General features: G+C 37.8%; 1 protein-coding gene across 1 annotated transcript in view; it reads right to left on the bottom strand.

The window, feature by feature from the left end:
- LOC117292625 (fibrillin-2-like) overlaps positions 1 to 18874 on the bottom strand; it is a 102795-nt gene that overhangs the window by 71100 nt on the left and 12821 nt on the right. Inside the window, 20 exon segments of the mRNA XM_033774749.1 lie at positions 839 to 967; positions 1693 to 1818; positions 2342 to 2461; positions 2830 to 2952; positions 3271 to 3393; positions 4334 to 4450; positions 5463 to 5585; positions 6269 to 6391; positions 6858 to 6980; positions 7346 to 7462; positions 8512 to 8634; positions 9597 to 9719; positions 10395 to 10511; positions 10991 to 11113; positions 11545 to 11667; positions 12091 to 12213; positions 13120 to 13242; positions 13888 to 14010; positions 16261 to 16383; positions 17348 to 17482. Of these exon segments, the coding sequence (XP_033630640.1) occupies positions 839 to 967; positions 1693 to 1818; positions 2342 to 2461; positions 2830 to 2952; positions 3271 to 3393; positions 4334 to 4450; positions 5463 to 5585; positions 6269 to 6391; positions 6858 to 6980; positions 7346 to 7462; positions 8512 to 8634; positions 9597 to 9719; positions 10395 to 10511; positions 10991 to 11113; positions 11545 to 11667; positions 12091 to 12213; positions 13120 to 13242; positions 13888 to 14010; positions 16261 to 16383; positions 17348 to 17482 (2460 nt within the window).

The following is an 18874-nucleotide window of genomic DNA, read 5'->3' as shown; positions in this document are numbered from 1 at the left end:
GCCGGTAACATGTGAAAAATAAGCGAACAATTTTCTTGCTTAAGCAATTTCTTTGCTTAAGCAGCTCTATGAAATTGGCCCGAGGTATCTCTAGGATATGTATACAAAAATCTGGGTGCGTTAGTGTTGAGCATCACGCGCCAATGCTGCGGTAGCTTCAGTGCCTAGATTATGCAAAAAGACACCGCATTTGTTAAATTTTGGTCAATAGAGGGCGCGACCAATTTTGTTTTGTCGGATTGGTCTATAAAGAGAAATCTCTCAACAATCCGTCAATAGACTGAGCAAGTCTTAGGGCCTTGTCACACGATGCAAATTTTGAAGGCAACTTAGAGGCAACCAACTCCAGTGCATACTACAGGACCATTTTGGTAGCACACGAGTACATTTTCAAACACTGGTCTTACAATTCCCAAGAATAATTTGTGAACGTTTCAAAGTGTGAATCGATTCTCTTCTTTGAGACTGCTTTGAATTCCCTCCTGTGACATTGCCCACAATTGTTTTAGAACCATAGTCATATATTAATAGGACTAGAGGGCGCACAAACCCCTGTGACAAGAATAATATTCGACCATTGAGAAAATAGTGCTGACCCATACACAGATCATGGACAGCCATTATTTTGTTAGAGGACGTCTGTATGTAGTTTACCCATAGGGATTCGAACCTGTAGTGGGGCAGCTCGGTTCACAATAATTGTGGTAAATAATGTTGGAATATATGTGAGACTGTAAACTTCGGTGTGTAAAAGAAGCAACTACATCCACAATCTCTTCTAAATTATAAGGCTTTTAAAAGAAATGTCGGTTTTAATCAAATTAACCATCAAACTCACATGTGGCACATCTGGATCCTGTGTAGCAACCATCACAGGCGCATGTAAACTGAGAGCAGGATCCCGGAATCAGATTACAGGCTCCGTTGTTTAAACATGGGTTGCCGCTATCAATACAAGCATCCAGAACTGAAGAAACAAGGGGGAAAAACAAAACTCAAAAATTAATAAACATTCTCAAATGTTGTTTCGGAATTATCATGATCTGATGTTTATTCACAACATCATACCTCAATATAAACCAAGACAATTTTCAAAGTTTAAAGATTAGTTTATAATTCACCTCCATATCCTTTCTGGGTTTTTATAAAAGGACAGGTTACACATACAGGGCGAGTCAAAAAGAAGTTGACCAGGATTGATGTTTTTCAAAACAATCAAATTACACTCAAAAGTTCAGTAAAGCATATTTAACAAGCACTCTCTCCTGCTTATAATAAAAAAGTCTGAAAGAAATTAATCATTCCTAAGAGGAATTATGTCTATTTTAATCAAGGTACTCATTTTGCAAGCTGTCCACGGAATACTTGACAAAACAAATAAATGACTTTTGTATACCCTTTTCTACTTACTCAGATGTTTAGATTCAGTCTAGCATTAACATTACATGGACAGCTACAAACATGAGTGCTTTCAGTAAAACAGGCATAACTTCTCTAAGAAATGATCAATTTGTTTCATTTTTGTTTTCTTCTTCAGATAAGCAGAATAGAATACTTGTTAACATGTGCTTCACTGGGGTTTTGAGCATGAGTTGTTGTTTTGTTTTTAAATCATAAATCTCGGTCAACTTCTTTCGGACACACCCTGTACATAAAAACAACAACTATAATTAAGACATTAACTCAACGTACCTATTTCACAGTTGTCACCCATGAAGCAGGGTTGACAAATACAGACTGCTTCAGTGCAGGATGTCCCGCCCTGTTTAGAGCACACACCGTTGTTCTGGCATGGTGTAGGATCACATGGGTCTAACACTGCAAAAATAAAGTTTCATAAAAAAATGTGTCAACAGTCATTTGTTTGTGGTAGTGTAACCTGGTAAAAGTAAAATTTTAAGACTCTTTAAGACTCTTTTAGTTCCATCTTGAACCAAATTTCAAGTAACATAACAGAACTGGTAAGAACAAATTGTGAAGATCACAGATTTACATAAAACTTACACGGACTAATGATGATGATAGTAGAAAACATCCCTTGAAATATTTCTGTCTGAAATGTCATTTTTGATGAGAAACAAATAATTTAATTTTGAGTTTATCGCCCAGAGAGCATTTTTAAACGTTTTTTTTTAGCATCGGCGTCATGCAGAATGTTTAATCGTTTTTTCTCGTGACCCAGATGGCCGATCAATCTCAAACTTCTACAGGTTTGTGAGTTTATGTATATGTTGGATTACAAAAGGGCTCACACTGCCAGCAACTGTTTTGTTTTCAAATATAAGTGAATAAAGCAGGGAAGAAACAGCTAAACCCACTGAGGTAAAGGTTCAATACTTACCGGTCTCGCACATGGCTCCAGCAAAGCACCCTTCACAAGAGCATTGATAGTTCAAACAGTCAGTAGATATTGTGCATACACCTCCGGCCATACACGGTGAACTCTGACATGGATCCACAGCTGTCAATCAAAACACATAATGAAAATATAAATGTTCATAGTAAACAACCGTTAGATATATACTCTTACATTAAATAATAATAATTTTAATAACAATAAAAACATTCACAGGCATATTACTCGATGGGATTCGAACCCACGATCCTTGCAATTCTAGAGCAATGTCTTACCAACTAGACATCGGTGTATATTGGGTGAAACAAAGCAGGTAGTTGTGACTATTTTTGAAGTAGTCGCGATTATTTGTGTAGTAATCTTGGCGGCATGATTAACCGCAAAGTTGGAAAACGGTAGTGGCGATTCAACTAAGCAATCAATAGTCATGACTACGACACAAGTCGCCCAGGCTTAGTATGTGCATTACTTACCGGTTTGACAGTAGCGTCCAGTATGACATGTATCACATTGGCAGGAGAAATCTGCACATGAGTTGACATCAGGTATACACTGTCCATTGTTGAAACAGGGATTAGGGTCACACTGATCAAGGGCTACATCGAAAAAAACAATTCACAATTTTAAAGGGTTTTGAGACTCTAAGAAATGGAATAAAAAAAAATTAAAAAAAACCACTTAAAGGCAAGATGATAATCTCAACAGTGGAAGTTCAAAAATATATAACACCACATCAAATGCCAGTAATATTTTCAAGTACCCTTATGAAGTGGTGAAGCACATAGGATACAGGAACAAACAATAGCAATCTTCAAAAGCAATTAGTGACAATGTTATGAAAACGTCAAAATTAGCGAAAAGTATGAAAGAGGCTTTAGTAATACCTCTTGTGAATAGAAGCTTGCGGTACTTACGGATTTGACATCTGGGTCCAGCCCAGCAGCCTTGACACTGACACGTAAACGCAGAGCATGACCCTTGAACTTTACTGCAGATGCCTTGATTCTCACATGGGTTTGGCTGACATTGGTCAATCCCTGTACAAGAAAGAACGCAATAAAATTGAACTATAAATAATAGTAAACTTGCGGGAACAACCATGTAATAAATCTGTTTTGAGAAAGTGTCGGCGCTGAAAAAACCCGGTTTGGTCACGATGTTTCGTACAGTATACTCTGCTCGTCTTCAGGAGAAAGCTGTAATGCCGGTGGTGATGCTGCTTAAGTAGAGCTTGAGGGATCCATTTTTTGGCGGGAAGTAATAATTATAAAAATAATAATAATAATAATAATAGTATTTAAAATTGATATTGCGCCCCTTACATACAAAATGATCAAAAGCGCAGAACACATAATTTGTAAGGCGCACTTCCTGTAAACCATTTAAAGACTTTCTACTCCTATTGTTATAATTCAGTTTCTTATTTTCTAATTTGTCCAAACAATTGTCCCTGATTAGTTTTTGACTAGTGCCTTCCATGGTTCAGCGCCCTAGAGTAAGTCAAAGTTTTGGCATTACTATTATTGTTAAAGGCTGACCGGTCTGGTAAGTTCAGACCACAATTGAACTTAAGATTACTGTCATTCCAAATACTACTGATTGAACCACCCCATTCAAGTGGTTTCATTTTGACCTCGTTGACCCTGGACAAGTTTTAATATACATGCATTATGCTATGAAAGCTGTCAAGGGTCAAGTGAATATAAAACCACAAGTGAAATGGATTTTATTGGCTTAATGCTGTAAAATTTAAAGAGATACAATTTTAAAGGGAGGGTATACCCTTTTTGAAATTACTCTAAAAATGAATGACCATAAAAACATGAAAAGCATTGCAGCTGTTGATAATGTTTAACATTTTAGGAAATGATTCCCCTCTAAGGACTGTGGTTTCATGAAAGGTATTTGAACACCTAGAAGTTTTAAAAACACTGAACAGATGTAAGAAAGATGATTGTGATGGGAATGTTAGCTTACCATTCTGGCAGTTGGTTCCATTGTAGCAGCCGACACAAGTACATGAATATTCAGTGCATGTGACTGGTGAGCAGAACGCACCATTCTGGCATTGACTCGGACTGCATGGATCAATATCTGTATTAAAATAAAAATAGCACATCAGGATGGTCATTATCATAATCGGCACTATCACATTAATGTTCAGAACAACCAGGAAACTAAAAGTTCATTTGCTTCGTGCGAATCAAAGTATCTTACGTCACAAGAGGAAAAACAGCATGTACCGATTATTGCGTCACCAAATTTCACATCGCATTTGTACTTACAGGAAGTATGAACCAGGCTTTAGAGCTTGAAAATGTCTTTAAAGCAGTAGAAGATGTTTTGAGTCATTCACAAAAAGGACAAAGGGCAAAGCAATTATGTTGAAATGTCTTGCTCACGGTTACAACTGTCACTAGCCGGGACTCAAACCCACACTCTGCGGATCAGAAACACCAGAGCTCGAGTCCGACACTATCATAAGAGAGCGCTTAGAGACTTTCTTTTGGAGGTGTTAGGCGCTATAGAAATGCGGTTGTTACTATTATTATTATTATAATCGGCACTATCAGATTTATGTTCAGAACAACCAAGAAAGTAAAAGTTTGTTGTCAGTCTTGAGGAAGTTGATTAAGAGCTCAAAAGTATCTAAAAGCAGTAGGAGATATTTTGAGCCCTACACAAAAAAAGACAAAGAACAAAAGGAAAAAGCAACAAAGGTCAAATATCACGCTCAAGGTCACGAGCCGGGACTCAAACCCACACTCTATTGATCAGAAACACAGGAGCTTGAGTCTGGTGCTCTCAACAGCTGTCCAGTCATGACACGCCATGTAAAAAATTATCAGTTTACTATCGCAGCGCTCAGTCCAACAGAATCAAACAAAACATGCAATTCAGCTACATGTTTAGATTAATGATTTTAAAGTTTTTGTGATGTATTTTGTAAGTTTTAATGTATTTCTATAACGAATCCAACCGTATGTGGTTGCAAATAAAAAATAAAATAATAAAATTAATTTACGTTACCAATGGGTTGGGGTAGAAGCGAAAAAAAAGGAAAAACATAAGTTATCAATCGTTCCAAGTATTACAATGTACATACCCACATCACATGTCGCACCAGAGAAGCACCCTTGGCATGAGCAAGTGAATGCATTACAATCATTAGGGTCTCTGATACATTGTCCTCCAAACTCACAAGGGAAACTCCTACATGGATCAGTCACTGCAAGAATACAAAACAATTATAATGTCAGACACTAATCACGAACTGCAAGGGTTGTGGACTCAAATCCCACCCGAGTAATAAGCCTGTGAAATTTTATCACAGGGCTCGGGAAAGTACTGAGTATACAGTGCTAACACACATCGATGGTAAAAAAACAAAATTAATAATATCATGATTTGCACTGGTTACATTCAGGGCCCAATTTCCATGGAGCTGCTTAAGCAGCAACTGGTGCTTAACAATTTTCTGCTCAGCAAAAAAATGCAGGATACCAGTTAGAGATGATACACGTAGAATTGTACCTTATTCTGGTAAGCATAAATTTGTTGTTCTTAGCTACCTTTTGTGCTTAAGCAGCTCTATTAAATTGGGTCCATAATCGGTACACAAAGATACAAAGAAGCAAAACAGCTAAAAATACCAAGCCAGTGACTGGCGAAAAGGAACAGGCCCTCTACAAAGCTGCCTGCCACAAAGAATGTCCTAACACCAACCCCACAGTTAAAAACCACCCATCCCTCTGTTTAGAAAAAACAAACCCAAAACGATACCATTAACAGTGTTTGGACACAATTGTTGTTCAACAGTCACAGCGTCAGCCTGGTATCATGCATGTCATGTGAATGTCTGACCATTCAATATCACCCACTGTGGTTTTGGAATGATTGATAAATACTTACGAGTCTCACAGAACTGTCCAGTGAAGCAGCCATCACAGGCACAATTATACTCGGAGCATGACGTACCAGAGGGTTCACATACTGCATTGTTCTGACAGGCGTGGTTGTTGCAAGGATTTTGCACTGTAAACAAATTAACAAATTAGTTATCATTCTTAGACTGTGTAGAACATTGCTTCAGATTGATATCAAACTTTACAATGATACCTGTAGTGTGTTTTGGTGACCCCAACCAAAAACATTGGTCATCGGTTGAGCGTTTTCGCGTGTTCGATTGAGTGCTGTGACGATGCTGTTCAGACTAAACGGTAACCAACTTGTTGACTCGGTTGGGCTTTGGTTGGGGTCGCCAAAACGCACTCCAAACATTCAATGGAATGACGTGCATGCTGGTCTAGCTAACAATCCAGTTAGCTAGACCAGCCTGCACCTTATTCAACAGTTAGCACTTGAGCAAAGAAGGTCTCTGGAAGACTTTAGAACGCTAGGTGGCAGCAGACTTTGAATCCTTTACATACTTCTGAGCATGCTCAAATTCCCTGAAAAACAATGGATTTTCCCGGTCAGTTTGCTGATGATGTTGACTTACATATATCACAAGTAGCTCCAGTGAAGCAGCCGTTACATTCACATTGGAAGATGGTGCAAGAACCTTGAACTGACGTACATACTCCATTATTCTCACATGGATTAGATGAACATGGGTCAATTCCTGAAAGTCAATAATAGTCATTGAATATATTCACTGTGTTAAAGCATACAAACAGCTGTCAACATTGGGAAAAGTCAAAGACTAATTTGAGTGAGGCAAACATCTAAGTATCAAGATAAGTGAGCGAAATGAGATAAACTTTCTATGTAGAAAGCTCTTCCTCATTAAGATTCTGTCTGGTCTAGTAGCATATAAAATCAATTCTGGACGGGTACAATTTATCAAACTACAATTCCTTGCAGTCTTGTGGAATTTTTAACCCAAATACGAGCCCTGTGTTGATTTATTTGTACTCGAATTTGTTTGGGTGAACACGAGTCTTCAACAGTCTACAGTACTCTGTAAAAATTTAGGCTGGTACTTACTGATATCACATGTTGTGCCTACAAAACATGTTGGGCAGCTACAGGAGAAGTCACTACAGGAGTCAGGGCTACAGACACCTCCGTTACCACATGGACTGGTAGAGCAAGGATCCAAAACTAAACGGAAACAAAAACATCACAAGCTGGAATTAAATACAATGGTTCCTTAATAACAAAGCTGGAAAAAACGAAGAAAAAAAATCGCCATTTAGTTGAACTTAATACTTTTAAAATATAATTTGTATTATTCATTTTGGTTTTTACCCCTATACACAGATGTGTGTTAAGCACTGTACATGTATACTCAGTGTGTACATGTACATGTACCCGAGTTCTGTGAAAAAAAATCACAGGCATATAAATCAGGTGGGATTCAAACACTTGACCTTTGCAATTCTAGAGCAGTGTCATACTAACTAGACCACCGAGATTGCCCGGTGGCTAGAGGCAGTTTGTATCCTATAATCTGTATTGCTATACATACATACATATGACCCACTACATGTATACCAGTCTTGCATTGGCCCCCATTGTAGGGCCAAACAATGGAAATGTTCAAGTAGGTCTAAATTTTCAAGGGCACTAAGGCAATGACCAGGGGGGGCATGAAGGCAATCACCTTTGTTGCCTCCGTTTAGTATCAGGCTTGTCATCTCATAACAATGGCACTTCTCGGAGCCAACACCCCTCCCAAAAGAGATTTTACACACGGTTGCGCCCGTAAGTTCACTATTAAAGGCAGTGGACACTATTGGTAATTACTCAAAATAATTATCAGCATAAAACCTCACTTGGTATCGAGTAATGGGGAGAGGTTGATGGTATAAAACATTGTGAGAAACGGCTCCCTCTGAAGTGACGTAGTTTTCAAGAAAGATGTAATTTTCCACGAATTTGATTTCGAGACCTCAAGTTTAGAATTTGAGGGCTCGAAATCAAGCATCTGAAAGCAAACACCATCATGTGAAAAATTGTTTTTTTTTCTTTCATAGTTATCTCACAACTTCGACAACCAATCGAGCTCAAATTTTCAAAGGTTTGTTATTTTATGCATATGTTGAGATACAGCAAACGAGAAGACTGGTCTTTGACAATTACCAAAGGTGTCCAGCCGCCAGCGCCTTTAATAGTTACTTCCTACTACATGTAATGTACATCATACATACCTGTACCACAGGTAGGCCCAGCATTACACCCAGTACAAACGCATGTGAATTCATTACAGTTGACTGGATCCCGTGTACACGATCCTCCAAAGCTGCACGGGTTGGGACTGCAGGGGTCGATCACTAAAGTGGGAAGGAAAGAAAAGAACAAGTTCACGGTCACATTCCTTTTCGGTTGACTGAACCTTTTTTTTTTTTTCGGCAGAACTTTCTCTTGTTTGATGGATCTGACTCAGCTTTGAGGTCATTCTGCATAATCATTATTTACTTTCTTAGTAATTCAACTCTATAAATCAGAATGAATACATACTTTCCTGGCAATAGGGGTCTATAGACCTTATGCATTGACGTCATCCAGCCGCCATCTCAGAGGAAAAACGGTGACAAAACAATCGAGACGCACGGATTTGTACGAGCGGCGCACAGTATTGGCCAATGAACAACCTCCTTTTGACCTCTAGGTGAGGGCGCCCTACTGAAATGACGTCATGTGCATAAGGTCTATTGGTACTTTAACTTCAAGAATCATACAAATTTCTTTAGTTTGCTTCTTAAAGTCAAGTTAGATACATTTTGAAATAAGAAAAGCAATATACATAAACAGATCTGTGTATTCCCACAAAAGTACAAGCAAGTAATCACAAAATGAACCAACAATTAAACATCATTAAAATAATGATTTCAGTCAATGAATGGATTCAGTACTGACCATCTACATGTACGTTGCATTTTTCATAAAATCAGTTTGCTGTATTTGTAGATTTTCATATTTAGATGTTGTGTTCTTTAAAAAGGGGCTCTATGGTTAATTTTATTTATTTGATTCAATGTCACATCAAAATGGGTCAGTACACAGACAATTTGTTTATTCATTACTGAACTTACATGATATTTAATAAAAAATGTAATCATCTTTCAAGTTAACAAATTCTAAAAGAGAATCAACTACAATAATATTTTACATCTTCTTTTTATGTTTAAGTTATTTTTACAAGGACTTAATCTACTCCAGTGCATCACAAAAGTGAATTGGTTTAACTAAATGTTTAACCAAATAAGAAGATGAACTATTACAGACTACTCACATGTTTGGCAGAATTCTCCCTCAAAGCAGCCTTGACAGTCGCAGGTTGAGAGGTCACAGCTTCCTTGTACTTGTTGACATATACCGCTATTTAGACATGGGGTGGGGTCGCAGGGGTCCATCACTGATAAGACAAAATATATAAAAACACTCAGAAACAAATACCAATAATGCAATCAATGTTGCATGATTTTAAGTTTGACATCATACTCTTACAGATAAATAAGACATGAAGGTTTGCATGGTGGAGGGATTATAGACATAAGACAATTTGCAGTGACACCAGGTAGACAAATCGCTTTTGGTTTATGATGTATCCTTGTAATGGTTTGGTTAACAGGCATGATATCTGATCTTTGGAAAAAGTAGGACAATCTTTTGGGGCACAATGGCTGAGTCACACGTTCATAAGGAGTAGGGTTTGATGTGCTATTTAATCAAATTTTTCTTTTCTGATCGTTCTAAAAGCAAAAAAAAAAAAAAAAAAAAAAAAAAAAAAAAATCGAAAATCAGACTTAAGTAGGAAGAATATCATGCCTGGGTTGTGCAATTTATAATCATCCAGTCAAAAGACTGCATGTAGCTCTACTTCGGTGTATCTAAAAAAACTATCATTGGCTAAAGCTCACTTTGGTTAGCAGTACAACATGTTTTAATTACATGAATTCTATGGACATGTAGTACGTATTGTGACTTCAAGGATGAAGGGTATCTTATTTTGATTACACCGGAGGTTCAAGTCCCATTTTTGTACATTTTTGTTGTTGTTCAACCCCAAATCAACAAATATAATACTTACATTGCTGGCAGTTTTGTCCCACATAGCATCCGTCACATGTACAGCTATAATCCGTACAGGATAACCCAGTGCATGTTCCTCCATTCAAACAGGGATTGTTATCACATGGATCTTGCACTAAAACAAAATTACAATATCATTAATAAGAAATAATGTTATCACAGATCCTCAAAGCCTTTACAATTTCAAAAGGCTCTATTTACAAACTTAACAGGTCAGTTGTAAACCAAGATTTAAAACGTAAAACACTAAAACTTAAAACTTAAAAGATAAAATGGCCCGATAAGTAAAAACCACTGTAAAAAAACAGTTGACTTATAGCAAAACCCAATCAGAAAAGTGACAAGCTAAGAAATACATAATCATAACAGTAGAAACTTAATAAATAAACACACCAGTAATGAGTTAGAACACAAACGGGGAATTTCTATAATTTCTAAAAATTAAAACAAAAGGAGGTTTCACAATAGTACAATCAGTTTACAAACGTCACTCATACATCCTCCCTTCTAAACACGCTTGCCCAAGATAAATTTTCATTAGTTTCAAATAATTTTCAGAAAATCAAACACACACTAGATTGTTTGTATACTTACGTATATCACAGGTTGATCCCGTGAAGCAGTTAACACATGTGCATTGATAGTCAGTGCACGAAGATCCCACTGGCGAGCAGAAACCATTGTTGTCACATGGATTAGGCATACACTGGTTCACACCTAAAATATAACCACAAAAGTGACACATAAATTACAACTTCCAAATACTTCTACAGATCCTTAATTTGAGGTGACACAATTTTTGTATCTCCCTGAAGCCAGACCGTGATGGTGATAACTGAATGGAAGAGAAGGGACTTACATTGTGTGGGGAGGGGGGGGGGGGGATATGTCGGGGCATAGTGACATAAGTTGATTGCATCATTTTGACATACTTTTGTAGGTTAACTGGTTATTCACAAGTCATTTGTGAACGGCTTTCTTAATGAACTGAATGGCAAATAAAAGCAATTATCAAAACAGAAAGACAATGAACCCTGTAATAACAAAAAGACAACTTTGCAATTGATCACTGGCTGCTGCATGGTAGCACACACATTCGGCTGAGTTAATCACAGTGAAGTGTAAATTTGAAGTAATTGGGTACTTACGAGTTTCGCAGTTGTCACCATAGAAACACTCGGGGCAATCACAGGTATAATCGGTGCATATATTAGCATCAGCAGCACACAGACCCCCATTCTGACAAGGACTGGTTCGGCACTGATCCACTCCTGCACAAATTACACCCAAGGATTAATCAATATTTAATATACACTGAGGGGGACACAGCATTTCTATAGACAAAAATTAAAGGGACCTTCAAAGCACCATTATACAAGATCACGGCAAATAAAATTTTGTAAAACAAAATGTCCTATGACCGTCACTACCAAAACAATCTTTTTCCTTTTTAAAAAATTTGTCAATAACATTTTTTTTTTTTAACTAGCATTTCAAAAACTTGAAAAACTTTGTTTCAATCCACACTCCGGTGATCATAGACACACCAGAGCTTGAGTCTATTGTGCTAGTTCAATTGCATGATTTGCTGTAGGCAAAAAAAGAGGTCGTTGGTTCCATTCTCGCTCAGGTCAATTCGTCTTTGTTCAACACCAAATCCGATTAAGGAAGTGTTACAATACATGTGTACTTACTGAATTCGCAATTGACACCTTGATAGCAAGGGGGACATGTACAGGTGTAACTCGGACAGAAATTAGGATCCTGAACGCATTCTCCGCCATTGTTACATGGGTTCACGTTGCATGGGTTCTTGGCTGTTGAATCAAACACAATGTACATGTAATGGTTAGGATGCTGCAATCATCTATTTCATTTAAAGGCAGTGGACACTATTGGTAATTACTCAAAATAATTATTAGCATACAACCTTTCTTGGTGACGAGTAATGGGGAGAGGTTGGTGGTATAAAACATTGTGAGAAACGGCTCCCTCTGAAGTGTTATAGTTTTTGAGAAAGAAGTAATTCTCCACGAATTTGATTTCGAGACCTCAGATTTAGAACTTGAGGTCTCGAAATCAACCATCTAAACGAACACAACTTCGAGTGACAAGGATGTTTTTTCTTTCATTATTATCTCGCAAGTTGGATGACCGATTTGGCTCAAATTTTCACAGGTTTGTTATTCTATGCATATGTTGAGATACACCAACTATGAAGGCTAGTCTTTGACAATTACCAATAGTGTCCACTGCCTTTAAAAGGAACATACAATGTATACATGTACCTTTGGTTGTTGGAACCCTTGGATTGTTTCAATCACATATAAATGAGATGGAATTATGGTTCTTAATATCTATTTCGGAAACCATAGCCTTCAAACTTCTGGCTGTCTTGTGCCATTGTGTATGAGCCGAGTTCTGGGTGGTCTAGTGGTTCGACATCTGTTCTAGTATGGCAAAGGTTCTGGGTTCTGGGTTCGAACCCCACCATAGTTTATCCCTTGTTTTTTTTTTCACAGAACTCAGGAAAGTACTAAGTATACAGTGCTTTACACATTGGTGTAAGGGAAAAACCAAATGGTAATCTTTACTGCTGGTGTACACTTGAAATCTATTGGATATATTTTTTTCCGTAACCACAAACGATATTCTTTTATTCTCGATGTAAAACTATTAGATGAATAACAAGTTGAAAAGAAAGGTTGACGTGTCAAACTTACCGACATCACAGTTGGTTCCCTCATAGCAGAAGTTGCATACACACTCATATTGGTTGCATGGATCAGTAGCAGATGATACACAGAAACCATTCACGCATTGATCGGGGTTACATGGGTTCAAACCTAAGAAATACACAAACAATGAGTGAAGTCAAATTCCCCAATGGTATAATTGCTACTTGGTACTAAGGAATCAATGTGTAATCTTCGCCCGAATTCAATGGCTGCTTAAGAACAAAAAGTAGCTAAGCACAACAAAATGATTCTTACCAAGCAAGCTTCCTCGCTATATATATACAGGATTTGAAACTTTGCATGGTGGAAATATGATATAGAAAGGTTTGTGGTAACACCATGTAATGACTATCTCTAATGAGTTGTGGTGGTTCTGAAAAGAACCGTTGGTTTCAACTCGACGTTCCGATCAGTATGCTCTGATCGTCTTCTGGAGAAAGCAGAATATACTCAATTTGTGACGGTATCAAACATTTGTACATTTTAAAAATAGGGAGCCCGCCAACATAGGGCTTTAGTTGGTAGAGCACCAACAAGTTACAGACCTGGAACTTTAGCTTTGCGATGGCAAGCCCTTTTCATTTTGTAAGTTGCACGTCCGTTTGAAAATCTACAAGTCAATGGGAAACTTTTGAAGGGGTACCAAGGCCAAGACCAGGGGGCAATGGAGGCCATCCATGGCCTCTGTGTAATTCCAGGCATGCGCTAAGTTAAAATAAAATCCGTAAAATCTGAAATTCGCTGACAACTTACTTGTTTCACAGTTACTGCCAGCAAAGCACCCTTGACAATCGCATGTATAGTCAGTACATGAGCCTTGTACAGCATTGCAGACTCCACCATTCACACAAGGGAAACTCACACACGCATCTTGAACTAAACATGGGGATAAAGAATGAGACAATTCTTATCATTGTTAGTCTGTTAGAGTGTCACAGTGAGAACGTGTTTACTTTGGTTTAACATCAGTTCCATGAGGAACTGCAATGCACATATAATACAGCTTGTAGGGTCATTCCATGTCAAATCACCCCAACAAATTTAACTTTAAACCCTACCCTCTTCAAATTTGCTAAAATTGTGTTCAAGATGCTATCAGATTTTTTGCCGATTTGACCCCAAAATTTTGATTTAAAATTCAATAGGTATTTTGATCGGGGTCGAGAAAGTTACAAGCTTTCATTTGAGCCATTGCTCGAAAAAGTCCGCCAATTATAAGTAGCAGTAAAATAAAGTGCTCAAAACTAGTTTTTTGGGGGATCCCGACAATATATCACGTGACCAATTCCTACGTGTTTTATAAGAAACGTTTTAAATTTTTGTTATGGTTCCTGACCATTAAAAGAAAAAGTTAAACTTTTATTTTGTTACAGCAGGTGATACTCTTTGAAATACCATACACTCAAAAAAAAAAAATTTTTTTAATGTTTGGGGCCAAAAATCTGACACAGCATCTTTAAAAGGGTGACTTTGGGCCACTCAAATTACAAATTTGAGCTCTGACATCTAAAACACAGTTTTCTTGATAGGGTGCACCCTCTCTCAATTTTAAAGAGAATTGACTTTAATTTGCTTTGTAGCAAAACAAGGTTCCACGCTAAGCCAGCATACCATGTGCACCATTTGTGGTTGGTTTCCTGCTAGTTTTTGTTTAGCATCTTAAACTAAACTCAAGGTACAGAGTGGTGCAAATCTTCCCACTGTTAGTCTGTTAGAGTGTCACTGTGATTAGCGTGTTTACTTTGTGTTTACTTTGGTTCAACAGTTCCATGAGGAAACTCAAATGCACACGCAATACAGCTTGTAAGAAAACATCTCTCAGTTTCGAAACACTGTCAGGACAAACAATGAAATGCTTTGTCATTGTTGTAATGCGCTAAGTAGAAAAACATCCTGGCCTTGAAATGTCTCAGCACAAAGGATAAATACCTTAGTCCTCACAAACACAGTCATTTCGCTCTATGAGGATCAAGGAACCAACCTAATAATTTGAGTAGTTTCATGCCTTAAAGCCATTGGACACTTTCGGTACAGAAACAAAATTAAAAGTTCAAAGATTTACCAATAACTTGCGGGGTTTACAGAAGGTAGTGGTGAAATACTTCTCTTGAAACAATACATTATTCCTTGAAATGCTTTACTTTTTGAGAAAACATTGAAACAATATAAATTCTCCATATCGAGAATTACAGATTTATTTTAATTACATGTCATGACACGGCGAAACGTACGGAAACAAGGGTGGGTTTTCCCGTTATTTTCTCCCGACTCCGATGACCGATTAAGCCTAAATTTTCACAGGTTTGTTATTTTATATATAAGTTGTGATACCCGAAGTGTGGAACTTGGACAATACTGTTTACCGATGTTGTGCGATTGCTATAAAAGCAGTATAAACTTAGAAATATTGCATTGACATTTTATTTAAAATTCTTCTCTAATGAATTCTGAAGAAAGTGTTTACAGTATTCTGAGATGCATTTTGGCGACCATGACCAAAGAACTTTTGCAATTCAGTCGTTGGTTGGGCATTTGCGCAACATTGGTTGCTCTGCAATTACTTAACTATCTCACACAGTTTCATGGGCTCAGGTTTGATTCATATTGGAAGGTTTTAAGGTTAAATTTAAGGGGACTTTGACCAAAGAACTTTTGCAATTTGATTGTTGGTTAGGCGTTTGCGTGACTTTTGTTGCTCTGCAATGACTTAATTATTCCACGAAGTATCATGGGCTCAGGTTTGATTCATTGGGAGATTTTTAAGGCTAAATTTAAGGGGACTTTAACAATACAAAAATGAAAAGGGTTCTCCCATGCACAAACTAGAGTTATTGGCAAATATGCGCCAATCCAAGGACTTAAATGCCTATTGAAAGGGTAAGTGGAAAGGTTTGAGATGTGATCATTGAAAGCAATTTGTTTTAATGGTGTGTGTGGGGTGGGGGGAGGTAGTGCAACTAAACAAATTCTGTCTCTGTAAGCTTTCATCTTAGCAGATGAAACCACAAGCAAGTGGGCATTAATTGGCGCACCGGATTGTATCATGACACAAGTTTCTGTAAAACAAAAGGTAGAATTTAAGTTGCACTAGTGTCTTTCATCGTTATAAATTGGAATTCAACTCACATATTCCACATGTTGGTCCAGTGTAGCAGCCAGCACAAGAACACGACGTCTCTGAACATCCTGAGTCCATAACACACTGAGCACCATTCTCGCATACATTGTTGGTCTGGCAAAGATCCACAGCTGTCGTATAGAAACACAAATCAATAGTCAATTCATATATAACTGTGTTACCTTTAGGCTGAATTTGAGGAAGTGTGCATAAAAGTTGCTACTTAACATGATGAAGATGATCCATTATTCAATCCCAACTACTAAACTCTATCTAATTTTAATCAAGTGTGTTTACGGCAATTTTTTGTAAATGTGTAACCGGATGATCGGCTGGTTAACCATGTAACCATTATTCATAAATACCTCAGACAGTTTAGCTATTCCTATTGGCATGATTGGTGGAGAGCGCATCACTCAGGTGTGTATAAACCTTTGTTTATGACCAGTAAAAGATGTTGAAACATGGGCGTGACACGCGAGCTTGCACCTGTGCTCATAAGTCAGTTTCTTCATTCCTATTGGTCGAGAGCAACGGCTGAAACAGTTGTGCCACATCACGCAAAACGCGCAACGTGAACAGCATTCCATTATAAGGAGTTGTTTACCCAAGGGCCTTACCATTTCATAGCTGGAGGGGTGTTGTGTTGAAAGAAATCATTGAACACTTATAATTTTTGCATTCATTTTACTTTTTGACCAAAAAGTGTTGATGTTTTTTTGACCGAAAAGTTATTTATGAATGGGAATCAAAGTGTGTTGAATGGGTTTTCATCTAGTGGTTTACACCCGCCGAGGCCTGGTTCATGATAATTTTCCTCGACTTCATCTCGGTAAAATGATCAAGAACCAATGGGCTTAAACCACTAGTTGAAAACCTCTTCACCACACATTGATTCCCTTATTGACTAATACCTGTCTCATAGGAGGTACCCATTGCCTTATTGGATGTATCCCTTTTCTTGTATGAGAGGTACCCATTGCTTGTATAGGAGGTACCCGTTCCCTCTTGACATGTTTAAGGTAGGACTACCCATGCAAGCAAAACTAATCAAACCGATCTCTGTTCTCACTGATCAGGAATTTGACTACTTACGTAGATCACACATCTGCCCTTGGAAGCACGATGAACATTGACAGATGAGGTCTCCAGCTCCACACCCTATGCCTTGTAGGATACACACGCCATCATTCAAGCAGGGATTATCGGGGTTCATGCACTGGTTCTTTCCTGAAGTATGTACAAACGCAGAAGTTTTAAATCGTAAGTAGTGGCAAAGCTAGTGGCAACTTAATTGCGATTGGAGCCTAGTGTACATCAATACCTTACTATAGACAGATAGACCACCAGTGAACTATGTCCTTCTACATTTAACATTTTTTACTTTTTTGGGGAGTTAATTCCTTTGTGCACATTTTCACTTACAATTGGCTCCCAAAATGGCAGACAGGATCGGCGTGTGTAGACCTGTACACTGTGCAAGGGGTCTACAATCTTTGTTTATATTCTTTAACAATATGGTAAATAATTTTCGATATTTTACCGACACTGGTGAGAAACAAAAGTGGAACATTTTTTAAATCAATTTATATTCTGATTCTTACGAAATGTCTGGCTAATTTTTTACAAGAAGTCTACAACGCAATAGATGAAAAATAGCATCGAGGAAGAAGAATACACTAATTTTTGTTTTACCCAACACTGATGTGTTATCAGCATCGTCTACTGCCTCAAAAAACAAAACACTGGTGAGATTTGAATCAATGACTTTCTGATTCTAGAACAGATGTCTGAATCACAAGACAACCAAGTGCACCCGCTGAGAAAGAGAGGCCGGTTCAATTTCTTTACTAAGCGAAAAATACGGCAAACAATTTTCCACACGAGGCACACTCTATACTTGGGGGAAGGGTGATTGTGGGTTCGAATCCCACCTGAGTTGTCTCTCGTACTGAGTCTCCAATGCTTAATCAATCATCAGGGTAAGGGTCAAAACAAATTAGCATACAATTCGTATTTCATTTGCGTTTGATAATAAGTTAACAACCATTAAAGTTATTGTAAATTATTCCACATTCTTGTATTTAGGTGAGGAAGATTTTCAAGAGCTCTGCGGCCAAGAACTAAATCCAATTGTACACCAAATGGCCTTTTCAGTGTTTTCTTTTAACAATGAAACAATTTTACCCCCTGTCGTTTAGTTAAAAAATTAACTGTACTTTAGTTATAGAAGTCACGTACCAATGCTCGGGTAATGATTATGACAAGAGTCTACAGCATTTAGCCTGTTTTCAAAAAGTCTGATTGTAAGCACAAACAAGTTCTGCAACAGTGAATTTATTAAATGCTTTTTGAAAAAATACTCTTTTAAGGGGGTCACGGAATGCAGTTTTTTTATAATTTTTCAAGCTGTGGGTTGAGTGGAAGAATGGCTGTGCCTTGAGGTTATTATGGGATGTACTTTATTTTGAGTATACATATAGGGGAACCGTGGTTGATGTGAACACTGAATGGCATTAGGTCTCTCTTTAATGGGTTCGATTTTCACTTGGCTTGTTTTTATTTACTCCGTATCCATGCAGTGTTCTCCCTTAAAAGTGGTCCGCTGGCCAAATGCCAGTC

Source organism: Asterias rubens, chromosome 7 (genome assembly GCF_902459465.1).
Source record: "Asterias rubens chromosome 7, eAstRub1.3, whole genome shotgun sequence".
In the NCBI taxonomy this organism is placed as follows: Eukaryota; Metazoa; Echinodermata; class Asteroidea; order Forcipulatida; family Asteriidae; genus Asterias; species Asterias rubens.
Note: the sequence above shows the minus strand (reverse complement) of the source record. Positions and strands in the feature narration are given on the sequence as shown.